Genomic DNA, 27743 nt, shown 5'->3' with positions numbered 1-27743 from the left:
GCATTTACAGAGGAGTAAAATATCCAAAATGTCATATTCATGTAGATGTGAATTTGTTCCATTTTTAGTATGATGAGCTGGTGGAGAAAATGCCCCAAGAAAAACCACATGAACTCAACTTAAACTGCTTCATTGATCCACTCATCTCATCACAAACTGATTTATTTCTTTTCACATTTTCATACCACTGCACTATCCAAGCCATCCGACAACCGTAGCGCACACCAGAGCATGAAATCCAGCACACAATCACTCAAATTCACATAACTGGAGTTCAAACGACAACAATTCCACAGTGTTCACAGTTAACTTGTGTTTTAAATGGCATTAAAACGGCAATGCAAAAATCAGTGAGGACAGGGATTAAGTTGTAACAGCAGCAGAGCTCAGAGAACTCAATCAATGAGAGTTTGAGTCAAATATTCTGAGTCAATTTGGGGTAGAGGGAATGAGAGAGCGCTTTGCACTCTCCTGATCTGAGGATATAAAATAATTCAGTGTGAGATAGTGGAACAGACTAACACTTAGCTGCAAGAAAACTCTATAATCACTCCCAGGCGATGTGCTTATGCACACAGTGTCGGTAAAATCTACAGCTGGGCCCCCGAGACAGAATCAAGGTCCAGAAAGGAGCCAAAGCTGCTTTAACCTTCCATCAACACATATTAAGTGTCTGCATCTCTAATGAGGCTGAGTCTCTGAACGTGGCTCAGTAAAAGGCACAGCTCAGCCATGTGTCTGTCTCAAAGTCTGAGCACAAGTTTATTCGAGGATCTTGTGGTAGGGGAAGAGGGGCAGGTCTTTAGTGAAAGCAGGGATGTCCATGATGGCGACGGCTCCCGCCATCTTGGGTGAGGTGGGAAGGAAAGTGAGCTTAGACACTTCCCCATAAGTAGAGCCAGTTATATCCCCCTTTTCGCCTTCTTCTCCTTGTTTTTTACCGCCACCATCCTCATCATTCTCCTCAGCACCGAATCCCACCACCTTTAAGGAGACAGGGGTGTGTTAAGTTTATTGATATATGTGGATAAATGTAGAGAGAGAAGATTGAAGGAAAAAGAACAAAGCTCACATGCACACTGAGTTTGCGGCAATTTTGTCCACGATGTTCTTGGAACCAGGAGACGAGTTCTGCTCTGGTCATCTGCTTCAGAGCCTCGATCTTAAGAGACACAAATAAATGGGAACACACATACCATTCACTGGAAATGTGACATAATGTGGTTTATTGTTGACAATGTTTTTTAAAGTCTTCTGTACTTCTTCTATAATGCATTTTAGCCTTCTCAGTGATTTATTGCTTTGGTAGTGTCTCTCAAAAGAACTAAAAAATACAAAGGAAAGCAAAGACTAACTATAGAACTTTGGGAAGATGCTGCATTGTGTGTCATCAGAACATTCTGGATAATACTCCGTATTTTTTTATATTACACAATTTTTCAACTTTCTGTATGCTCTAATTTTTTGAATCTGTTTTTACTCATGCTCTTATTTTGTAGACTATATCATTGTAATTATGTGTTTGTGGACATTTTGCCCATCTGTTTATTTGTTAAAAAGCTAAAACAAAAGAGAAAGGTGTGCAGTTAAATCATCGAATTTAATTGCGCAGTTGAACAAATGCCCTCTCCTCAAACTAACATTAAACCTCTCTTTATACAGTGATTCAAGTCCACGCTACACAGAAAAGAAAGATTTCCTTATCTGTCTTTTATGGCTTTACACAGTGGGTTCAAGCTGATCCAGACAGAGTTAAAGTTTGACCTGACTGAAAGCAGCACTAATATGAACACCAGGCCCTCGACTGCATAATTGATAGAATTTTCAAACCAAATGCAATGTTAGCAGTCACCCGATATCCCCTGGTTTCCTTTAGCTTTTCTAAGATGGTTTTGGTGATGATGAAGATAGATAGACAGACAGACAGACAGAGAGACAGAGACACAGAAAGACAGAAAGACAGATAAAGAGACAGATCGACTTCTACGCTACAGAGCGTGACACGTGAGTACACAACAGCAGCAGACAAGGCAAAAAACTGTATACAAAAATAAAAGTACGCATAATTAAACACAACAATCAAAAGAGTAATAAATTAAAAACAGACTAATAATCAACTAAACGATCGGCCAGAGGCATCAATCAGTGTGTGTTTTTCTTCCTGCAGCACAATCTGTAACCTCTGAGTATTTCTGGCTGCTGTTTAATATTCTGGTTACAAAGGTCAAAAAGGTTACAAATGAATTTAATTTACACCACTGAACTCTGTATTGTCTACCTGACTTTACTGTCCATCCTGTGGTATATGTGTTAAATTTACTGCTTGCTACTTATGCCATTTTTTTCCTTATGCAATATTCTCATCTATTTTACTTTAGTTATTTGCAGCATTAGGAGCAAGTTATACAGAATGGTGGTCCACTGTATAGTGTGTATTCAACAAGAATGGCACTTAAAACTATTGTTTAGGTGTGATTTGTGTGTTTGATGAAACATAAATGACAAAGTTGGGGCGAATCGAAAAGAATAAGGTAGTGAGGGGAGTCAAAGTTTTAAAAGAAGATAAAGAATGTACTCATATCGAACAGAAACTGAATATCTCTACATGGAAGTCAGGAAATAAACGGGATAAAGAGGAAATATACACATTCTGTGTGTGTGTAAATGACTGTGTTGCTCTCACCTCTCTGTAGAGTCTGTCAAATACATACTGCTGCGTAACCACCTCAGCCCAGTTCCTGTGCACCTCCTCGCCGAGGTGTGTGTCCTCACACTCTTTCAGCTTCACTAAAGCGGTCACCTGTATAAAACACACACATGTTCAAAAATCAGGGTTTGAACACATTCTTCTTCTTATATAACAGTTATAAAATACAACAGGAGATCTATATGTGAATCTGTGTCTTACCAGGATTAGGGAATGTGTTACTAATGTACCAAGTAACTTTTTTCATTTTTAAAACTTTTTCAATATGTATCATTTGCTATAACTTCTTGGTGACAATAGGGAACTCACAACTACACAAAATAATACACATACCTGTGTATTAAAGGCCTCCTCAGTCAGTGCATTGAGCGTCTCCCCAAACGAAGCCAAGAACTCTTCAATCTTTAACTCCACCAGCTCGGTGCTGCGAGAGATGAGAGGTAAGAGATATATAATAGGCTTTGGGGCGTATTTGATTCCTTTAGTCATTTATCAGTTCCGCTCGCTTCTCTTTCCAGGGCCACATAGATAAATTGTAGCTTGGGTTTGGGCGAACAGTAAGACAGATTACACCTTGGTTTTGGGAAAGCGGCTAAGATAAATTGTATCTTGCTTTTGGCAAATTAAAGGTTACGATTGTGTTGCAGACTCACTTGAACTTGGTGGCCTGTGTTGCCACGGTGACAGAAAAACCCAGAACGCCTGAGGTGTTTCTGCAGGTGGGATAGACGTGGTATCTGCAGAGAGAGACATGAAAGAAGGCAGCAGAGATCAGAGGAAGAACAGAGAAAATAACTTAATTAAAAGGTACATTACATATGCTTTGCGCCAGTCTGGAAAGTACAAAATTAGAATTTAAATGTGCAGAGTACTGCTGCAGTGTAACAAGAGAAGGTATGTACAAGTTTAAACATTACTAGCTCGTACATTATAGACAGACCAAACAAAAATCCTCCAGTTCTCTTAACAAGATCTGCACAGGTTTGTTCTTTTGGAAAACGATATAATAATACATTGTAGTGACAGAGACTTGATGAATAAAATAAATAAAGATAACACAAAGTAAATGCTAATTAATACCGTAGGTTTCTAAGTAGAAAGCAAATTTTTATGTAAAACCTGCAACTGTAAGCTCAACACAAACATACAGTGATTCATTGTTGTTACAAATTTGGTTGTATACGATGTGTTAATGGAAACATAACTCCAAAAAAAAAAAATCACCCCAGAGTCTCTTTGGTCCTGAGGAAATCAAAGCAGGGTTCCTCCATGTACATCTGAAAAACAGCAACAACTCAGTCAGAGGTGGAGGTGGACTGACAGGATGAAAACGCAAATATATGAAGAAAAAGAAGCTACACATGTACACACTCACCACCAACAGTTCCATCAGTGTGTGCTCCCTTAAAGCCTTAAGGCCAGACTAGATTAATATTTAGAGAGAGAGAGAAATGGGAGTGAATTAGTGAGAATAAAAAATATACTCTGCAAAATTGGTGGGTATTAAAGTAATACCATTAAACAAATGAAAGATTTGATGTTCTGTAGATGTGTACCTGGTAGTAAACAGTGACTTCAGAGTTGGCGTCTCCCTTATTCAGTGATTTAACTTTACAGATATGATGTTTCAGAGGCAGCTCGACCACTCTGAATATCACTGGCACCTCCGCTGGCAGCTTAGAGAACTGCAACTTACTGCCAGAGGAGACACAAAGGCGAGAATGGAGGATGAAGGAAAAGGTAAAAAGGAGAGGCAGAGAGAGAAAAGAGGAAGAAAGTTTGAAAGCAGGAGGTGGAGAGGGTGAAAAGGGAATCATGAACTGAACAACTGAAGATAATTCGAATTACTATGCATGGTGGCAAACAAATTTATTTCATTGTATAGTAATGGTGTTCTCATTAGGAAGTGCATTCAGGGTAATAGCCGACTTACTCCGTGACATACTGGAGGAACTGCACCGACTCCTGTGGGGGGAACACAATAAAGAGTAATGAATAGGTGGAGAAGGGAGAGAAAGAGGGTGAGGAGGGGGAATCAGCAACACACGAGGGCAATGTCAAATACACTCAGCATCAAACGCTGCAAGTGCAGACATGTAAATCTGCTGATTCATTCCAATTAGCTAATATTATTGCCAATCAGTCTGCTTGTCTGTGAGCCGACTGCTGTCCACTCACTGCGCTGCTGAAGTTTCCCTGCACCAGTCCCTCGGTGTACAGCTCAGTCCTGAAGCTCCGGCAGAACTCCATCAGCTTGTCGATGGTCAAACCGGCTGTCAGAGCCTGATACTTCTCCACCATGGACCAGCGACTGTGCTCCAGGATTAACAAACGCACATCCCTGAGAAAGACAAGAGATGGCCAAGAGAGAAAATGAAGGAGACAGAGAGAATTTCTAGTTAGGGCTGTCACACATTTCACCACTAGAAGGCAACACAGACTTGGTAATGACTCAGATGGCAAGAGGGAAAAACAGAAAGAGACAAAAGGGTAAACAACTCACTTGCAGAGTTTCTCAGGTTTAATAAGGATGTTGAAGTAGGTTTTTTTGAGCTGCTCTGCGAACATGCTGAAGACATTGGGGGAGGCCGAGAAATCAGCCAGGTGGTCAATGATCAGGTGAAACAGCAACTACAGAGAGAAAGGTGATCGAAAGAGAGCCATACCGTACTAATTGCATGTAAACCTATTACACAAATGTCTCTTCGTATGTGTGTGTGTGCAATTTTCCAAGGATGAGTTCACTCACAGGCAGCTTGTGGTTGAATCCTTTAACCTTGATGGCCAGGCCGTGTTCACCGGCCGCCAGTTTATATCCCAGCTGGGCCACTTCAGCCTCATAGGCCGGCTCTGCCAGGTTGTGACCCAGAATGTTGACCAGCAGATCAAACAAGACCACACTAGTAAGAGAAAGATCAAAAGGAAAAATGAAATTAGGTGTGGGAGGGGGAGGCAGTGGAGAAGGATGTGATATGTAGGGGGAAAAGGAGGATAGACAGCAAGAAACAAGACAGCAGGAGACAGGCAAGATAGAAAGGAAGTAGAATGGCAAAAAAATAAAAGCAAGGATATAGAATAGGAGTTGAGCAAAGAAAGATAAAGGTGCATTGAAGAGATGAAACAGACAAAGAGGTGCATGTAATTGGAGGCAGAGTGAATGAGAGAAGAAAAAAGGATGGTAGAAAAGCAGATGTTAAGAAAGGTGACATCAGAAAACAAACATTGCTTTCACTAGGTCATATCTGAGCTTGAACTTACTTTGTAGCAGATTGTTGGATTACTGGAGAGATTATGTGGAATCTGATGTAGGCTGCAGCAGTAGAAAGGACAAACTGATGTCAGCACCACCCTGATGATACTAAATATCCTCACGGAAACATCTTGCATGTTAATTGATGCATACAGTACAAGAGGACACTCTCACACACAGCTTACCTTTTGGGATTTTGAATTTGTTGTCCTTCTTGTACCACAGGCAGCCCCTGTCGCTGTCGGCTATCCGGACCGGGAACTCGGTGTCTGGACAGTCAGAGGGCTTCAGGGTGAAGTCAGTGGCTAAACAAATGCACATACACAATGACTCATCATCCTTGCACTTGGTACAGTTTCATAAATAATATGTGAGTTTCAACAATTCAATATGTCCACTTTGGGGATAAACATGCAGCAGCCTGTCAACACAGAGAAAGATGTTGCCCCCCAATAAATGATTCAAGAACCCTTGGGCCAATAAGTGAAGCCGCCAACTTTTAGCAAAGCTGGCCGTGTGGGTTTGTCGCTGTCCAAAGTTTGATAAGCAGAACACAATGGCAAAAAGTGTCAGCCCTGGAAGTTTAGGCTGAATTGGCTGACACGTGTTTTAATTTCCAGTTAAAATCTTGACCTTTAATTAATCTACTCTTCTTAATCACTGCAATCTACAAATGTAACTGGGTTTGCTTAACAATGTTTGTGTCAGCCAGAGTGAGTTTTAAACAACATTTTGGTCATTGGTGTAATACAGGAGCTAGAATATAATATCTTTAAACAGGCAGTGCACTGTTTTTGTCCGTTCACAGATCTCTATTACTACAGCACATGGGGGGAAAAAAAGCTAGAGAAGGCTCCCGAGGGTGCTGCACAAATCTGATTAAATGCTTCACTTGAGTCAGCATTGGCTGAAGACCACAAGTTTGACAAAGAAAAAAAAACAAAGTTAGAAATAAGTGAGTTGAACAGATGTCTTTAGTCGGCTACTCATCTCTGCCTAAGGCTACAGACTTCAGACTGCATTAGCTGCGGCTAGTATAACACACCTGAACCCCAGACAAAACTGTTGGGGCTGGAGTTGCATTGTGGATAATGTAGCTACCACGTTTTCACAAGAGTGTGAAACAAGGAGATAACCAATGTCTAATTCTGCTTCATCAATTCTGTCATTTTTGTTTGTAGTTATCCATTGAAAGTGCGTCAGTTATAGAAGTACAACGCTATCAGTTGAGTATTAATACTAGTGTCATTTACTTGCAATTATTTAGCTATGATTTAATTACTAACACAAACTTTTAAACTACTTAATCCTCTGATCCCCAAGCAGCTTCTGGGCAATTTTTACTGCCATCACATTTTTACTCACCAGGCTTATTTTTCACTGCAATATAAAGTCCTGCACCTCTATGGAAACAGCACAACCATGGCTAGAAGTAGCAACGACTCCAAAATGTCATTTGAATTGCATGATACAGTTGTAGGTATAACGCCATAAATCATGAAAATAAAAAAAAAATACTGAAGTTTTGCTTCTTAGATTATTAATTCTACCAAAATTGAAATTAAGAAAAAGCTGGAATATACATCTACAACATTTATCCAAAGGTGCTACCAATACTGGAAAACAATGCATACTATAGATATGTAACAATTTAAAATTTGTTTCTGTACTTGTCTGTAATCACAGCCTGCAGATCAACCAAATGGTTTTTGTCACATGACTGTTGGGTCACAGCTTAGTTTTTCACAATATCTTGTTAGTGAAAATGTTGAAATGAGACTTATAGAATAAAGTGATTTTTGAAGAAATATAATGATTGTAAACTTGCAGATGGAACAGCACTGCAGATGAGCAGTTCATTCGGTGTCAGAAGGACAATTCTTCACAAATTTACAGTTTCTGACTCTTGATAAATGGTGGAATTTTGACGATTTTTTTTTAAAGATTACAAGCCTTTCAAGCCTGCATGCAGGTTTTGGGGTCTGGAAGATTAAATGGGTTTTTCTAAATGTCAGTTCAGCTACCGCAAGAAGAGGAGTATTATCTAAAATTATGTTAAATACATAACTCACCAAGCATAAAATCAGTTTAAATATAGAAAGGTAGAGGAGCAAAATCAAAAAGGCATCTATCAGGTTAAAAACATATTCTTCTACTTTTCCTCTTGTTAAAACGCCAGGCTGAGCCAATGAAACTCAGGAACAAAGATGCAGTACAAAATGTTAAAATGCAAAGTGTCTCTCCACTAGAGTTAAATTATGGGATAACTGGCAAATTTGCTGGAAAACAGCATGCAATTGCGGCTGTAATTATTATCTAGGTTAGGGGTGAAGAACATAGTGTATGAGCTGTAAACGGGTTTAAAATCACTCGACCTCCCCCAGAGGAATAAATCCTGTCTAAATGGTGAGATACAAGCAGATAAGTTCACAAACTTGAGCTTGAATTATAACACCTCTGTTAGAGCAGTGACTAACAAGGGAGCATTGCCAAAATACACTGTTCTTCTGAGTTTGGTCAATATATCTGATTACTGTATTTGCTGGATGGATGAATGGAGAGTAAAAGTCCAAACTGTTGGACCACATCTTGTTCATGATCATCTCATTAGGCACTTTTCAGATACTGTACTTGCAGGAGTTTTGGCTCAAAACCACTTACTTTTTTTTGGTGCACAAAGAAACTGATTCACCTACCGATGAACTTGTTCTCTGCAGGAAGGTGGAGGTCACTGTTCAGCTCCAGGCTTCCAGTCCACCGCTCCATCCACTCCTGCTGGATGTCTGTGTGAAAGGTTAAACATCTATTAGCACACAAAAAATATTTGCCGTGTTGAATGGAGTGACCTGAACGCTTTATCGCAACAAAAATGAGGTATTGGTTTTGTACATTCTTTATTTAAATTCTGTCCCAACACTATTGTTCAGCATCTAAAAGACAGAGATAAATGCTGGCATTTCTGCCGCTGGCTCTGCATTATATCAGGCTGAATATCACCACACAAGGGAGAAAAAAGACAATGCTTTCACTGGATGCCTACATTGTAAGAAGGAACTGTTACACTGACAGTAAACAAATGCACACACACACCCTCTACGCTGTATTGTGTGTCAAACCACTTCTCCCTGAGGGGACACTGGCCCTCATGTTCTGGTGACAACAGCATCAGGTTGGCTTTCTCTGGGGTGAGGAGGGACAGGGCTGCACTGATCACCTACACAAACAGAAAGACACACACAGCCAAAAAAAAAAGTCACGTTTGCAGCAAAGACAGAGGCAGCATTTCCCCCCCCCCCCACCTCATTTTCTAAATTACTTGTTTCTGTGAGAACGATTTTAGCTGTCAGTCACAATAAAATGCAGAAAACCTGAAGAGAAGTTATTGTCATCACAGAAAATATGCAAAGCCGTAATTAGACTGATACAAAATAGCATCCGCCGGTAGAAGACAGGACTGTAAGAAATATATTTTTGGCACATAAAGGTGTTAGCTACAAAATCATTAACACATCCGACAGGAGAAAAAAAAAATCTATATTTTTTCCACTTTTGAGTGACCCGTTTCACTAACATGTTTCTCTAAAAAAGGAAATACTGCATTTTAGAATAAAACACGGAAAGTGGTTCACTCCCAGAACTACTGAACTACTTACTTCTGGACTGAACTCAAACATCAGCTGATCTCCTGTCAGGAAGTCTTCTTTAGGGAAACGTTGCATGTTTTCGCAGATGTCATCTACATACTCTATAGGGTCAACCTGACAAGGAGAAAATCAGATGCAGGTTTTATCCCACAGAATCTGACTGGCAAAAACATAATACTAAAATACAATTTGTCCAAAATGCCTGTAAAACAGGCAGCTCATGGATATTTCAGTTCTTACCTGCTCCTGATAGTGAAACTCATTCGCCTCAATCCTCTGAATCTCCTCATATATTCTGAATGTATGAACAAACAGAGAGAAATAATGTTTTTAGTCATCCCAGACGAAAGCTCTAATGTCAAAGCACCAATACTCCTCAAGACAGATTGAAGCTGCCAACAATAACAAAAATAATAAAGCTATAAATATCTAAATGAGCAAACAAACAGCCGACCAAACACATTAGTCTGTCAGCATCCTGTATAATGCAATATTTACTTCCTCCTCCACAGTATAAATAAAGCCAGGAAGACAAAAGATAGAAATTATGTTTGATGAAAAAAAAGAAAATTACTTCTGTGCAGCTAAAGCTACCCCGTTGTTTTGTTTTGTGAAACTGTGTGCTTGTTTGTGAGACAATACCTTTGCTGTGGTCCGAGTGTCTGCAGCATCTTCAGGTATTGAAACACCAGGTGAGTCACCTGTTAAAAACCACAGAGAAGCTTATTAGACATCAAACTTGAAGGAGTTTTAATATTAATAAAAAAATAACAAAATGCTTAGAGAGTAGAATTTCAATAAAGTTTCCCTTTTTCTACAAATTAAGCGACATGCACTGTTACGTATCCTGAACTCGAAGCTGCCAATCATGTTGACACATTATAGTTATTTGATTACAGTCATTAGAACAAGCTATGGAAAGCAGTTGAGAAAGGTGGCTTGATTTAGATATCAAACAGACCAATGTTCTACTTAATCCCCCCACATTTATAGGTTGAAATGTGCAAATGAAAATATCCTCTTCACCTTGGAGTGAATAATGCTAATTAACTGTAAACAAGTGTGATCTGTTTGTAGGAGGAAAACACACAAGTGGAGCTTTTATAACTGGTATGGATGAAATGGATTTGTGCAACAGCATCCAGAAAACTATACTTCACATGTGCCAAATTTGAAGGGCGTATATTTGCTGTCTCTTGTATTGTAAAACTTTATTTTGTTTCTAGGTTATTGGACTGTAAGTTTCAACTTTAATGCCAGAAGTTCATGAGAGGTTGACGCCATGTACTCTAACATCAGTACACTGAATATGAAGCCGCAGCCAGCAGCCGATTTGCTTAGCTAGCACAATAGCTGGAAATACTCCAGTCTCACTAATTAACACATTATATCTTGTTTACAGTGGGGTTATGTACCAGGCTATTTCTTGGCCAAGACTAGTTGCCAGGCAACCAGTGAAGAATACAGAAAAGGTTATTGGTCTTGGCTTCAAGTCCAACTCTGTTCCTTCTTTAAATACTGTCTGACCAAAACAGGTATATAAGCCCATGATTTTGCACTGACTAACCAAGCAAGATAGGGCATGCTTAGTAACGAGTATCTCAGGCAAAGATAGGTGGATTTTGTCACCTTTGGACAGAACCCTGTTAGCTGTTTTCCAGTTCCCTGTCTTTATGCAAAGATAAGTTAGTGAGCTGCTGGCACTAACTCCATAATTATCGCACCTGCTCTGTGTTTAGCATATATTTATGGTATTCAAATGTGTTTCATTTATGTGACAGAGTTGTTTTATGGTGCTGTACTGCACAATGAGCTCACAAACGAAAGCTCTGAGCAAAGCTAACCCATTGTAGAAATGATAACAGCCAGCAGGGGGCGTCTCCTCTAGCTGCAAAAAGAAGTCAGATTATATAGAAGTCTATGTTAAAATGATCCTACTTTTCCCTTGATCTGTTACCTCAGTAAACATTCTCCTACCAAGTTTATAGTCTCAATCTCCAGTTTTAATTCTCTTGCAACACAGCATGATGTTCATTCTGTAAATTATGGCCCCATTTATACTAAAATAGACAATGCAGTAGCGTATGGTTTTATGATACAGAAGGATTGGCAAGCTGCTACCAAATAGTGCCTTTATTTGCCACATCCAGTTTTCACGACCAAAATGTCGATTGCCAAATTCAAAATCTGACGGTTAATAAATAGTAGTTCACAAACAAATGAGTGCCGTCATGGTTGCTTGGCCTGTCTTTTATACACAGTCGATGGTGAGGGAGCAATTTTATGAACTGCAGTGGAGTTTCTTTTGTTGCGTGCACCAGTTTTTAAGCCTGGTGGTCTCTCTGCTCAAATCAATATATTTAAAGCTGAGGTAGGCAGAATTTTTGCCGTAGTTGGGCAAAAAAAAATAAAAAATCCATAATTGTTCAGCATTGTATTTCAAGTACTATGAGATTAAACTAGACTTCTGTTCCTCCTTCTGCCTCCATTTTCAGGCTGTAGAAAATGTAGCCTGTGATGGGGAGACTGTAGCCTATAGCTTTTCATCAAGGACAGATGAGATGAAGCCACAATTGAATGGTGACTTTTAGCTTGAATATTTTTGCATGTATATTTTCACACAAGCACTTTGTCTTTCCCAGATTTCTGCCTACTGTAGCTTTGAAAAGCACATTTAAAAACAGCAAAAGTTTGATCCAAACAATCGTGAATACACTAAAATGATTCACTATGATGGTTACAACCCTGAACACAACCACATATCTACTACTCTGATGCATCTGATCTGCATTGTTACTAGCTGAGCCTTGCGCTGTACACTTCTAGCAAGCAAATTACCAAAGGTATGTCATTAACTTCGCTTGCACTTGACTGCCCAAGTGACTATAATTCAAAAAACGGTAGTGTCCTCTGATCCAGGTTCCTTTCAGAATGGACAGGACAATGAAGAGTTCTTCATTAAAGCAAACAACATTCACAAGGCTATTTTTACATTTATAGGCTGCAGCTGATAACAATATGAGTTTGTGGACTGAAACATGTTTCCATTAAGCACTTAGGAGTAGAAAACAGTGAATGATCGCCCACTCCATCAATGATTAAAACAAGAGTCGTCATAGTAACTGATAAGGCAGATTGCTTCCTTGAAATTACCTGTTGTATTAGTGAAAAAAAAACACACAGGCCAGTGGAGTCCTACTTTCAGCTTCTGCTGTGTGCCTGATATTAATTCTTATAAATGAACAGCATGTCAGCATTTCAACATCTGTGTTGTACAATCAAACAAAACAAAGAAAAAGGTTATTTGATGATTGTTTACGATCTGACAACAAATGATCAACCACAAACTTCACACGATCTGACAACAAATGATCAACCACAAACTTCACGAGTGTGTAAACCACGGATTGATTTGATGTGCTCAGTCCGGAATCACAGTGTTTGCATTTGTCTAGAATGAAAAGAAATAAAAGAGAACTGAGAGAGTTTTCTTTACCTCGTAGAAGTTTTGGAAACCTTCATCAGTGAGCGTGATGGAGATCGAGAAGATGGAGTAAGTGGTGTTTTGGTCAAAGCCGCTTTCACTGTTTCCTCCAAACAAAGTCAGGGCCCAGCACCTACAGAAACAAACACAGACATGAACTCACACACACACCAGCTAATTAACACTGATATTAAAACAGGTGTGTGGATAAAGACTCATTTGCTGCCATAAACTGGAACCAAATGCACATTAAGAGCTGAAATATGTGCAGGGCATTAAGTAGGAGGTCACGCCAGCAGACAATTTACCAAACACTTCTGTGCTCCTGCTCAGTCAGTGAGCAGAGCTGTAAAAATCCCCAAATGAGGAAATTACATGTATTGTTCTATTATGTGTCCGCCCGTCCTTGTAGACAGCCTTTTTTCATTTAAAATTACAAGCTGCTTGCAGACACTTGAATCTTAGGGCAGTCTTTCAAAATGAAATGTTTGCATTTATTTGCATAAAGGCACACTGCATTTGAAATAATCATTTCAATGGATCACACTAAGCGAGTTTTAAATCTCTGAAAGTTTTCCAAAGGAACTGAGAGTAGCAGCAGCAGAAAAAATACACATGGAAATTTGAAAAAAAAAAAAAAAACAAAAAAAATGCAAGATGTACCTTTTAAACTCTATGGATTACAAATGTTCAAAAAACTGCAAAAACATTGATATGGTCATACAGGGCTTCCAAACAGTAGCAATGCATCATAAGTAATCACTGCAATGGATCACACCAAGCCAGTTTTACATATCTGAAAGCTTTCATACAGCATGAAAAGGAACTGAAAGCAGTGTGACAAAAAATACATATCAAATTTAGAAAAAATAAAATACCTTTTGAATTGGTTTCTATAGAGCATAAATGTACAAAAGTCTGCAAAAACGCTGGTATGGTCATTTAGAGCATCTAAACAGTAGCATTCTAAACAGCAAATATGATTGACAGAAAAACTAAAAGACCATTCTCCGATTTCACAGAGTGGGACAACAACTGCCCAATTTCAAACCAGCCTTTTGGCCCTTGATGTCGAGATTGTTTGAACTCAATAAAAACAACCACTCTATTGCCTCTGCAGTTTGTTTCAACTGGGAATTGAGCCTGAGTACACTCAAATTTCACTGCTGTCATTTATCAACAATTGAAAACGGCACACAGAGCAAATAGGAATATTTTATCAAACGCTCCAAGTGGTGCTGATGGTAAAGGGACTACTGGATGGGCTCTTGGTGTCATGGGACCGCACAAGGTTTGGCAAATCACTTTGCCACTTAGCAACAAGAGGCTGAAATGCTCTTGTACAACCACATCCAGAGATGAGAACGTACGAATCACAAGCTGAATGGCAAAGTGTACAGTTTGAAGACTGGGTTCAAACACTCAGGGCTCGCACAGAGCTAGAAAAAGCTCATGTATACCCAGCAAACTGAAGAGCTTTTAATTGGGATTTGGAGTGCCCTCAAATCAGAAAAACAAACAGACAGAAGCAAGAACACTCACTTCTTCCTAAGCACTGAGAGGATGCTTCCTGTGCCTTCATGGCCAATCAACCAAGAGATGTAGTGGAGAGGCTTCACTCTGAAAAGAGGAGGGAAGAACATGAAAAAGAGAAACAAAAAAACATTGATGCAATCCATCCACAATCAGGGCAAAGTGTGGTGTCTTTTGGCTGGTCTAAGTCGATGTTTATATGAAGAGACATCACTCTCCAGGAAGGAGACAGGGGCAGGGGAAAAAAGACAAAAGCATTTGATGCAATTTCTCTCAAGTGAAACAAAAGCATCAACTGTTATCAATTCTTCACTTATGCGGTTCACAACACGTGCTGTGTATCTACTGCATGTCGCTCACCTGTAGTGTTTCTCCTGCGGAGGAAGAGCCCAGGTGATATTCAAAGCATGAACTTTCCTAACAGGAACAACTGCAAATGCACAGAGACACAGAGAAAACGCCGTGTCGTTGCATCTTGTCGCTGCAACATCTCATCAGTTTGCATCTCTTAACCCATTCTAAGCAGATCAACCAAACAACACATTTTCCATCTAAGATTGTTCTATATGAATGCTTTTTAGAGACTTGAAGAGGTGCAGGCATCCCGTAATTGACAAGAAAAAAGCTAAGATGAGAAGAGAATCTAAAAAAATACATGATTTTTTTTCTGCTTTACTGTCCTTTAAACAGTCTCACAACCCCTCAAACTTATTAAAGGGCAGGGAGCTGCAGTATAACAGATGTGCTCAGACATACGAATGCTTTTTAGAGGCCTGAAGAGGTGCAGGCATCCAGTAATTGACAGGGAAAAAGCAAAGATTCGAAGAAAGTCTAAAAAAAAAAAAAGATTTTTCTACTTTACTGTTCTTTGAACAGTTTCACAAAGCCCTCATACTTATTTATAGGCTGTGAACTGCAGCACACCAGATGTGTTCTGACACAAAGCAGTAAGGTGGATCAGTACCTCGATAAAGCTTGTTGAAGGCTGGTGTTTCAAAGGGATCCGGCATATCAGAGAAATCTGGCTTGGGCAGACCACTGCATAGACAAAAACAGAATTAGGAGAATGACTGTCAATTAAACATTAGCAATATGTGAGCAGATGTCACTAAATGTGATTTAAACTGAGGCTAATTCTTCGCATATTTGTAAAAATCTACGTTGTTGTGTTATTCACAAAATGAGGGTGAAAACATTTGTTGTACTGTAGCTGAACTTAGTATTTTTAATAAGAGCTAATGAAAAAAGTTCCAAGAAGTAGTAGTTGGGGCTGTCTTCACTTATTGTTTACACTTCACAGAAGGAGCACATTATTACTGTCAGGCTTAATATGTTCACATTTCATCTATTTTGAGCTTGATGAAAATGAATGTAGCTAATCTGAAAGAGTTAAAATCACTCAAGATGATTTCATAAGCAGAGATGCAAGGAATTTCATCAGCCCATACATATGCATGTAATCCCTTAATTGAAATGAAATCCGTTATGTGGTTTTCATGTAACAGTGACATGCATGTTGATTTTCTGAAAGAAATGCTGCACTGACTCATAAAGCAAACAGAAGTGCAGCTCTGTAAGAAAACACTAATTCAGCTCGACTTTGGGGACAAATGATCCTTTTCAGGTGTATCATTTTGGAGAGAAAAAACAATATGTCAGAGATGAAGAGAGCAGGGAACGAGGTGGAGGAAGGCTTGACATTTACATTTGAGCAAAAGATATTGAGACTCAATCTATATAGCGGCAGCACCTCATCACAGTGACTGAGAGACTCTTCTGCGATACTCACTTGTTAGGCACCTTGCTGAAGATCTCTCTCACCCACTCCTCCAGAGTGTCCAGCTTCTCTAAAGGACAGACCGAGTGAAGGAGGATAAATTAGACCTTGAGTGTGTCTCAGTAATTCTGACTGAAAACTCATATTTCTGGGGTGAATTCAGTGCAAATGCAGAACACTTGGTTCAACGCATCTACAGCAGTGACTACATTTTTCCCTTAAATACCCTTTGCATAAAATGTGCTACTCTACAGATTCACTTCTATTACTATGATTCAACATTAATTGAAAATACAGGAAGTTTTACACATTGCTAATAATGTACACAAACAATAAAGCTGTATAAATAAACATTATTTTGCTCTTTAAGGCCAGTTTGTATTTCTAAGGTGGCAGACGTCCGTTTACAAGCATTTGTTCTGCAATAACTATTCAAAGTATTGCATGATATTCTGCAATTTGACATTTAATTGTAAGTGGAATTTCTATTAAATTCACACAAAATGGTGCATGCATATTTTTGAGCATTATTCTTTGCACAATAATTTATCCCAATGGGAACTGACATTCTTCTTTAAAGCTGGGGTAGGCAGAATTGTTCTGGTGTCACTGGGCAGAAATACTACAATAACTTTTCAGAATATTGTAATTACAGTGGGTGGAAAGGAAACTAACTTTCTGTGCCTGTTTTTAGGCTTTAGAAAATGCAGCCCCTAATGACAGACTTTTGCCAATCACAGGTGTTTGAAAAGAATGAGATTCTTCCTATTGGCTGTTTTACAAATGCAGATGAGCATGCATGAATCAACAGAAAATCCGGCAGGAAAAGTTGCTATTCCAGAATTTGCAACTGCCATCTACACAGCAAAGTAGCTCAAAAGAGACTTATTAAAAAGAGTCTGAAAGATACTCTTAAAATAAATGCAATGAAACAGGTCAGTATTGGCGGGATGGCAAGAATACTAAAGGAAATAGAGTGAACTTTGCAACTGCATCAGCCTTAAGTTAGATTCTGAGTCTGCTGTTTTTCTCTTGGACAGATAAGCTGCTTTCATTTCAAAGGGCTTTACGGGCCCACAGGTTTGTGACAAATATTGCCAACTCAGTTTCTGCTAAGTTTCTACTAAATGATGCTTATACATACACTACTGTTCAAAAGTTTGGGGTCACTTAGAAATGTCCTTATTTTTTTGCCAAATGCAGCTTTAATAAAGCAATGTGACATAATGATGAGGCCGGTTTGGTTGATCATGCTGTAAAAGAAAAAAAAAAGGTTTCTCTTTTTGTGAGTTTTCTGGCCCACAGTGATTGAGTCATTTGAAACAGGCAGGTGCTTTTAAAATGCATTGCCTTTGGAATCAGAAGTCACAGTTATCGCCATATCGACAGCCAAAAACCTACAACTTACAACTTAATAAGGAAAGTTTTGCTGCCCTTTCTAAGCATTTCAGGTCTGCTTTACCTTTGAAAGAAAAGCTTTTTTTTTTACCAATTAATATACCCAGCAGTGGTTTCAGGGGTGTTAGAGCTGCACAGTGAAGCCACATTTTTGTGCATCTGAAGCGTGCGTTTGTCCAGTGGGAATTTTTTTTTCGAGATTTCTGCCTACCCTTGCTTTTAACCAAAGGCATTTTCATGACAATTATAAAATCTTACATGAAAGAAAACATTTACATGCCATTATTTTTTCCTTTTTCTTGTTCATTAATGTTTTATTGCACATCGTTCACACTGAGATGCTGGTTATATATCTATACACAGATATTTTTGTTGTTTTACTGCGATGTGTTATCACTGTTACATCTTTGCATCACTGTTTACTAAAAGAGTTTTCATCAAATAGTAGAGGTTGAAACAAGGAAGAATCCGACTTAAACAGAGGACCAATAATTCAGCTCTTTCACAAGGATGTTTCTCAGCACAAATGCCAACACTTGTCATCATTTTACTTGTGTGCGGTACTTAATTAGCTGTGTGATATTTTCTGTGAAAACTCTGAAAATGTGTTAGATATTTTGTGTCTGACTTTGTTTTGGGTGATACAGCAATTTGAGCTGGTTTGAGAATGATTATCTACAGTTGGCTGAACATAGATGAAGTAGATCCTTATTAGAGCTAATGATAGTTTTAATTTTTGATTAATCTACAGATTGCTTTTTCAGTGAATCAGTTCATTTCCGTGTATGAAATTACTGAAATCAATTACATTTCTGTCTATCTGTTAATCAGCTGGTTCTTGATGTCTAATAAATTGGATAGATTTTTCTGACCTTTTGACTGCACAGCCAGCGTCATGTAGTGGGCAGAGTAGTGTTTTTTCCAGAAGGCACGCAGCCGCTTATAGACATTGATCTTCTTCTTCTTGGGCTCCTGCTTCAGTGTCTGTGCATTCCCTGGTGTTGACACAAGTGAACAATCAATTCAGCACGATTATTAAACACCACAGAAGAAAGAGGGTTTACAAATGGAAGGATATCAGCAAGAAAAGTAACTTGGCGTCGGTTTCAGCACTCCTGTTTGTTATTGTTGAACATAGGCCAAGGAGGCCCTGTGTGTATTATGTGTCCCAGCGGTTGTGTTTACCAACTCACCCCAGCAGAAGTTGCCCATAGGGTGTCCAGGTTTGGCCAGACTGCCAAACAACATCTCCTTCCTGGAGGAGTCAGATGGCTTAGCCAGCTGGTACTCTGACAGACCAAGGGAGAGACAGGAAAAAGGTAAGATGGCAGAAAACGATGAGGATCGATGGCGTGCAAAAGAGCTGCGTGAGGAAAATGCAGCAGCTGATAAAAGGTTTGACTCGAAATGCAGCAGCTGATATTTAACTTCACAGAATGCAGCAGTGACGCACAAAAGGCGCCGAGACCCACCGCTGTCAACGGCCTCCACCTCCCTGTCGATGGCGTCTCGGATCATCAGGGGGCAGATGAAGAACTGCGCCCACCTAAGAGGGAGAGAAGACGGAGAGGACATAATCAGAGGCCACATGCCGTAATCAGATGGACACTGATACACATCAGACAAGAGCAGAACAGTGACTGACTGACTGTAATATTTGTCTGAGTCTGCTGATACACATCATTGGTACAAGACCTACACTATAATCTCCAGAATCTGAGACCCGAATATGAATTTCAGCTGTTTTGCATCTGTAATCATTTTATCATACCTCAGTTCACATCACCTACTTTATGCACACACAGAATTCATACAGAGTCACAGATTATACAGTAAACCAAATGCATTCAAATGCGATGCAAGCATTAAGTTGTTCAAAACAAAGCATGCATTTGTGTCTGTATGAAATAAGCAGTGAGCATAAGTATAGCTGAAATTCCTAATCATGTCACAGAATCTGACGGAGCACAGAATGTGGTGTAACCCCAGCTGTGCCAGCGGTTTTTAGGTTTAAAATTAGCTCAGTTATAATTGCTCAGTAAGGAGAGAATTCTGCATCCGACAAAGCTTATGCTGCTAATATATGAGGCTTTAGAACTGAAAGTAAGATTGTTGTTTTCCTGACAGAAAAAGATACATGGATTTGTTTTACATCATAATGTGAACATTTCAAAGTCATGTCAAGATCTTTTTCTAATTATAAAAAGATATTTTCAGATTATAACACAAAATCTTTCATATTATATCAGGATGCTTTCACATTATAACAACATCTTTTCCTGTAATAACATATTTTCAAGCTGTAACATTACTCTTTTACCAATATAAGACATTTTCAGTTTGTAGCACAGTTTTTGGACCTTATATAAAGACATTTTTGTGTTATAACATCGCTTTTCATGGTATCACACAATATTTTTATGTTACATCATGATGTTTGTTATAGTGCAACAAGATATTTCACCTTATGACATGTTGTTTTTTCACATTATAACAACATACTTTCATGTTATAACTTTAAGACATCTTCACATTATTACCACATACGAGCTTTTTATGTTAAAACAGCTAAATTTCTTGTTGAATTAATATACTATTTATCTTGCTATATCAAAAAATGTTCCAAGTTACAACACAATTTGATATTTGACACTATAACATGGCGTTTGACATGCTACAGCAAGATATTTTCACATGAAAATACTGATTTTCATGTTATTACAAGATATTTTTACAATATAACAGCATGCAAACTTATGGCATAGCAATGAATCTTACTGGTTATAACAATATACTATTTATCTTTTCATATGGTGAAACATTTCTTGTTATATCGTAATAACTTTATTTCTTATAACGTGAAAAATAGAAAGAATGGGTAAATTGAGGAATATGGCTCATCTACGCAATCTGAAAACACTCTACTTCAGGTCTGAGTTGAGACAAAACAAGATTCTATTGTTATTGAACACATTTTTATTTGGAACACAATATAATGTACATCTAATTACAAAACTGCATGCCAATAAGATGAGGCTAAATAAGTTAGCTTGATCAGATACTTCTCACTTACTCTTACATCTATGAATGCCAACAAGTGTGAATAAAAACAAAGTGATACTAACATTTACACACTGGCATCATTAGCTGCTCTAAAACAGTAATTTGATAAGTTGTGTTGCAGCTTGTGAGTGAGTGTCTGCTTACAGAGCCGATGGCTATGGATTGGACTGGATTTAATTTTAACCAATTCTTCTTTTAAGTTTATTTTCTCTGTTTTCTACTTCTCTGTTTTGCCTCTGTGACTCATGTGACAGCTCTTACGAATTCAATTCAGCTTTATTTATATAGTGCAAAAACAATCAAAACTGTCTCAAGATGCCTTAAAGAATCTACAGTCTAAACCCCCTAGATCAGGCACTAAGGCGACAATGGCAAGGAAATACTCCCTTTTACCAGGAGGAAACCTGGCAGGTAGAAAAAAAAGAAGAGACAAAAGAGAAGGGAGGAGGAGAAGAAAGAAACAACCACATGAAGAAGAAGCAGAAGAAGAAGTCTCTCTCTCAAAGGCAAATTCTCCAAAAACAACAACAACAAAAAAAAAACCACCTCTGAGCCTTTCTCACCTGTCAAGAGCCTCTTTGAAGCTTTTCCTCTGAACGTCAAACTGGAAGATGGTCCTCTCACAGTCAGTGGTGGCGTTGTTGCTCCCGCCATGCTTCTTGAGGAAAGAATCAAAGCCATTTTCTGAGGGGTACTTCTCACTGCCCAGGAACACCACTGGGACACAACGGGGAAAACAGTGAGCGAGAAGAGAAGAGGAGAGGAGAGGAGAGGAGAGGAGAGGAGAGGAGAGGAGAGGAGAGGAGAGGAGAAGAGAAGAGAAGAGAAGAGAAGAGAAGAGAAGAGAAGAGAAGAGAACTGTGCATCAAAAATATCAAGGAATATATAAGGAGAAATCCATTACAGCAGCACAGCTTGCGTTTGTGATTTTCTTATCTGTGTGGACAATGAGCCAAACACAGACAGTTTGGCATCATATTTCTAGCGCAGTCATAACAGAACTTGATAGCTTAGTCTCAGATAAAGTTGTAAAAAATAGCTCTAAATAGTCCTGTGAGCATTTGGTGAGGGTTTCGATGACAGACTATGAGAATGAACAAGGGTTTCCTTTCCGGCTGATCATTTAGGAGCAATGTTCAACAATCACATCGGCAGAGGAGACAGCTAACAATTTCTCTGCTGAGAGTAGCATCAATACAGCAGTCTGCAATTCAGAAGATATGAGGCACTTTGTGCAAGTTTAGCGTTTTTGTGATTGGAAAATGTGTTGTTGTCTTGCAGTGAGCTCATGCCTAACTTCTCTCAGAGAGGAGCAGGTCTGAATTATCAGCGAGGCCAAGTGGACACCAGCCGCAGACTCCCACAGGCTCCCAAAGTCTCACATTAAATCTGTGTTATTAGGTTGGAGTAATTAATTATCTGGAAGTTTGTTTTCCTGCCTCATTTCAACATCCTGAGGCTCTCTCTTACATAGGGATCTTGATTTAAAACATGAAAATCATTTTCTTATTTCATTGTTTATCTGTTTTTAGCTGTGAATGATCGAAATGAACTGCGGTAAAACAAACTATAGTTGTTTACTGTGCCTAGAGATTACTTAGTGTTATCTGCCGTGTGAACTAAATAGCGAGTTAGACGCACAGAGAACAGGAGGAAAAATGGGTCAAAAGGAGCCCAAAAGCTCATTTTTGTGGCCCCACAGTGAGTAAATCAGGCCCTTAGAGAGCGATATTCTGGGACATGTCACATATTATTAAAATGATACGAAACTAGACAAAACAGGCTAAGGGGGCACACTAAATAATTAAAACACACTACACCTGAAATGCATTCAAAAATGGGCATCGGAGTGATGAGCAAACCACAGAAAGACGCTGAATACTTTTCCAAAGAACGTCTTGACTCTCTTGAAATAATTACTTACTGTGCTCCAGAAAGTGAGCAAGGCCAGGGAGGTCGCTGGGGTCACTGAAGCTGCCCACACCTACACACAGCGCTGCTGCAGACTGAAACACAGGATATCAAGTCATTTCTGAGTCTGATGATGCACTGCAAGAACAAGTTTCAACAAAGTCTAATGTTGAGGATTCCTTAATAACAATGAACATGGACACTATAGATTTGGAGCAATTCCATTTGAACACACTAGAGCACCTAATCCATGGCAAAGTTTAAATAATATATGTTAAAAAATTAGAGAATTATCCTGTTTTGTAGAATTACATGCACTTTTTTATAGACAAAAAATGACTGCAGGAACAACTGAGAACCAAGCGGAAGGTTTGCAGAGAGGTTTAGGAATTCAGAAAGTATTGAGACTTGGACAAACAAATCCTGCTATGCATTTCTATTTTTCTGTATCTTCATTATCATGGATCATGCGTAAAATTAGGCTATTATTGATGCATGATTCATGCATGAGGGCGATTAATCACCGACTCGGTTCAATAAAGATAGCAGCATGCATGCTGTTCTTGCCATCACCATCCAAGCGTGGCGGCACAATATCATAAATGTCAGTCATTTTAACTAAAAGATAAAGGGAAAAAAAAATAACTTTCCCCGATGCCAGCAGGCATAAAGCAAAACAGAAGAACAATCTTAGCCCTCTGGGGTACTGAAAGCAGGCAGCAGGGGCTATTTTTCATCTGTCTTCTTAGTCAGATGATTCATTTTTCTTATCAGTCGGAATAATGATAATTGAAAGTTAAGTCATGTGATGTTAAAATGCTGTGTCTGTCACTTGTGATCATGAAAAAGTAAAAGAGTTCCACTGAATGTTGTTCACTGAGGTGTTTAAAAGTCTATTTATATAGTTCCCAGTTTGTGCTGTCATGTGTTAATTTGGTTTTGTATCTGATTTCAGCATAAATTTATGTAGTTTCAACATGACTCAAGTATTGGTGCCTTCTTTTGTGACATTAGTTAAGACATCAATGGAGCTCTATATTAGAACTTCTTTGCAGTACCTGTTTCTCTGCATTTCCTTTCTTATTTTTTCCGTCATGATCATAATCTTCATCATCATCGCTGCCTCTGTCTTCGTCGTCTTCCTCAGTTTCCTCTCCAGACTCATCTTCCTCCTCTTCTTCTTCACCTTCATCGTCTTCATCTGAATCTTCACCTTCTGCTGGTCCACTGTAGTCTGAGATGAGCAGAGCTCGCAGCCCGTTGTCTAACTCGATATACCTGAAAGGTGAGACGGCATGTTAGACTTTGAGAAACTCCACTGTATCTTTGTAGTTTCACAACTTTCATTGCTTTTTCTTATTTTGAAAAGGCTGTTAAATCAAGTATCATTTTGCAGACTGCATCTTATACCCTTTGAGCCTCCCTTCTTCTAAGCTTTTTCACAGCAAATTTTCTTTCTATGCCCAAAGAGGCCTGAGGCACTGGGGTGTGCTTTAAGCACGAAATCATCCCATCAGACTACAATAATATTGTTCTGATCCAGCTGGAAGAGAGGCATGATATCATCTTTGGATTTGGGTTAGTGGATCTGGGTCATTTTCTCAGCACTTCATGAGAAAAGAGGAAACAACATTCCAAGATGCGTTTCATAGTAATAAAAAAAATCCTATTAATAACTATGACTGAGAATAATCTACACAATAGAGAAGATAAATCAGCTCTACAGTATAATGCATAATTTAAATTAGAGATAGACCTATTATAAGCCTGGTCAATTATCGTGGCAGATATTTGGCATTTTTCCGATTATCTATATTGTTATTTTTATTGGTCGATGATTGATAAATTAAATGCACTACTTCAGATCTGATACAGCCTCCTCTCTCTGTCTGTAATCACACTGTGGTCTCAGAAATGTCTCTCAAGCAGAGATGGCAAAAACTGAACAAGAAACACAGGCTGTTGCCAGAAACCAGGACACTAGCTACTCTCACGGTGTGTAAGGCCATGTTAACAGCTAAGAGCTAAGTTAAAAAGCAGCCACAGATTACCCTGAAACACAGTCTGGAAAACAATAATTATTAATGCTCGAAGATGTGGACTTCAGTGGACAATAAAAGTGACAGATCAGTGCAATATTAAGAAAATAGAGAAGAACAGCAGATGTGACTGCAGTAACATTGCAATTGATGTACAATGGACCCAAATATCGGTCATCAGCCTTTCCTGAGTAAAAATAATTGGCATCTGCATCAGCTCTGGAAACCCCATGTCAGTCTAGTTAGAAGGCAGCTACAAAATACCCTGAAATAGAGTCTGGAAAACAAGAATATTAATATTAAGATATGGACCTTAGTGGGCAATACAGATAGATCAATAAAAGATTAAGAAAATAGAGAAGCACTCCAGGGGACAAACTGATCAATCTCAGTCGATCTCATATGAACAGAGGAGAGCATCCTAATTTAATCACTCTGTTTCTAGTTTACATAGTCAGTGATAGTCACCCTTATTAATGAAGATGTCAAGTCATGAATGACAGTTTCCCTGCTTTCACATGGTATTCAAACATTACATTAAATGTACATCAGTTTCAAATATTAGTTACCAGCCTTCTTGATCAACAATAATCGGTGTCTGAAAAATCAGAATCAGAAATACTTTATTGATCCCAGAGGGTAAACTGCTTCTGTTACAGCTATTTCCATTCAAAGTCTTAGAAATATAAACAGTACAAAATATATAGGCAAACAAAAGTAGAAAAATTTCCTACAAATATAAACAAAAATAGAAACAGTATAAGCATAAATGTAAAATGTGCACTTAACCATCATATCTGTTGATGTCTAACGTAAACATTCCTGAGAATAGCAGCAGCTTGTTGGATTTGAGCTGTGCAGTGGAGGAGATCTTTACCTGTACTGTTTGGGGTCACTGGGTGACTTGATGATCTCGCTGTCTCCCACGTTGTCCTCTCCCTCACCTCCTCCTTCCTCCCCCGCAGTCTCCCGCCGTGACACCGGCTCCGTGTCCTTCGCCGAGGCTCCGCCTTGCACAGAGGAGCCCCAGGAGTCAGAAGTCGGGGCGTTTCTGGACTTGTTTGTTTGCGGCATCCTCGGCGCTGATGATGACACGTTGGCACCGCGGGCTGACAGCAAGGCGCGACCGTAAACAAGAGGACAGCTCGCTGTCACCGGTAATTTACTCCTCAGCACGGCGACACACCGTGTCAGCCCGAGCAGAGCAATGACGAAGACCCTGCCTGACAGACGAGTGTGGTGAAAATGAAAGCTCAGGACCTGGTGGGACCAAAGCAACACACATTAGCCAAGACTCTGTGGCCTATAGGTGTGAACTCTCTCTCTCTCTCTCTCTCACACACACACACACACACGTACACATACACACACAACCAGCGCTCACAATGCAGCTATTCACACAGACTGTCTGGTGGTTTCGCCCCATTCAAGTGGATGTCAGCTAAAATGCGACCTAGCTTGACCACCCCCCAAAAAACCCAAACAGAAACCTCTCATAGACACAGCTACTTAAACCAACAAAAACAAGCAAAAAATAAATGTTACATTTAAACTCATACACACACGGTAACAGGAAGCTTTAATGCTTTAAGTTCGAGAAAAAATTATTTCATGAGGACAACAATGTGTTCATACCTTCTTCCTGCCTGCTGACAGCACAAAGGCCTCCGCATCCGTTGGCAGGAGGGTCGCCCGAACAAGCAGCGCTCTGATTGGCTGACAAGACCAAGGGCTGCACCAAGACGTCGGCTGATTGGCTGTAGTTTCCAGGGGGCGTGGTTAGAGCGTTAACACCTGCAGTCAGGAGCAGTTACACTGATGAGCTACAGGGGAGGACGGGACAGGCAGCGACAAGTAGCCACCTGGATGCAACCAGCTGCGAGCCATCTGTTTATGATTATGACTGCTAGATTGAGAATGTCCAACCGGCCACTTGTCATAGCCGGTAAATGTCATAATTGGTCGCTTTTTTTAATTTCCTTAGCGAATGTAGCCGGTCAGAGTTGAATTTGATGTAAATTGTGTTGTCAGCTAGCCGCATAAAAAAGCCATTGCACTCCATGGAAATTGCCACCCCTGCATCTCTTAATCCGACCAGGCACTCAGACACAGGGGTGGTTGGTTTAGGGGCCGCTAGGTGGCAGGCACAGGCCACTAGGGATGGGAATAATTTAGTCCTGTTTTTTCAGTATGATCTAACCTTTAAATGTCTCTTAGGAGTCATGTTCAAGAGGTAGTTATTATTAAAGAATTTTAAGACATCCAAAATGCACTGTGCAACATTTGCAGGTGTAAAAGCAACAGCAGGAAATAAAGTGGTTTATTTTGCAAAAAAAAGAAAAGAAAAGAAATTACTTGAATTAGAGCCAAAGAAACATTCATGTGGGTAAACAAAAAAGATCTGAAGTAAATTGGACTGACTAATAAACTGTAGCTTGAAGCTCAAATCGCTGTGAAATGGGTAAAAAACAAAATCTTATCATGAATAAGCCACGTTGACATTTGTCCAGTGCTCTTCCTCAGTCTTCACTCTGCAGCGTGTTGGCATTTCACCCCTCTGCTGTGCCAATATGTCCTCCCCCTCACTCACCAGCTCTCTCTCCCTTCTCTGTCTGAATCCAATCTGATTTGCCCCTGGGCTTCTGTCGGCAGAAAGAGGTGATAAACACCGCAACCATGACAACCGGTAAGCCAGACACACGCCTGAGTTCCTGTATCCTAATGGCTTCACTTGGCATCCTCTCCTCCTTTTAATTCATCGAGTCCAGCCTTCACCTGAGCTGGGACAGACGAAGGCAGGCGTCAGCTGCACCCTGAGCTCGTCCTCATCCGGTCTCATCAGATACCAAGCTGATGGTACGTTTATCAGCACGTGAGATGAAACACTTAACACACACACAAAAAAAACCTTGCTTAAAATAGAGCTCAGGAATTAGT

General features: G+C 39.5%; 1 protein-coding gene across 1 annotated transcript; it reads right to left on the bottom strand.

The window, feature by feature from the left end:
* Positions 1 to 144: 144 nt before the first annotated feature.
* LOC111567705 (nardilysin-like) lies at positions 145 to 25880 on the bottom strand. Its single transcript, XM_023268981.3, has 31 exons — positions 25684 to 25880; positions 23826 to 24045; positions 22781 to 22862; positions 21420 to 21573; positions 19266 to 19339; positions 18987 to 19082; positions 18666 to 18788; positions 16408 to 16465; positions 15583 to 15656; positions 14979 to 15048; positions 14628 to 14705; positions 13098 to 13218; positions 10244 to 10302; positions 9842 to 9896; positions 9611 to 9715; positions 9048 to 9171; positions 8654 to 8740; positions 6143 to 6262; positions 5966 to 6017; positions 5457 to 5607; positions 5211 to 5338; positions 4886 to 5048; positions 4641 to 4672; positions 4264 to 4402; positions 4083 to 4130; positions 3932 to 3984; positions 3361 to 3444; positions 3041 to 3131; positions 2684 to 2800; positions 1073 to 1162; positions 145 to 984 (listed from the first exon to the last, which is right to left on the bottom strand). Exons 1-31 carry the CDS (start codon positions 25878 to 25880, stop codon positions 763 to 765), a joined length of 3267 nt encoding a protein of 1088 aa, XP_023124749.2. The 3' UTR covers positions 145 to 762.
* Between the last annotated feature and the right edge of the window lie 1863 nt (positions 25881 to 27743).

The sequence above is a fragment of the Amphiprion ocellaris genome, chromosome 20 (genome assembly GCF_022539595.1).
Source record: "Amphiprion ocellaris isolate individual 3 ecotype Okinawa chromosome 20, ASM2253959v1, whole genome shotgun sequence".
Classification (NCBI taxonomy): Eukaryota; Metazoa; Chordata; class Actinopteri; family Pomacentridae; genus Amphiprion; species Amphiprion ocellaris.
This window is presented reverse-complemented; position numbering and strand designations above follow the sequence as displayed.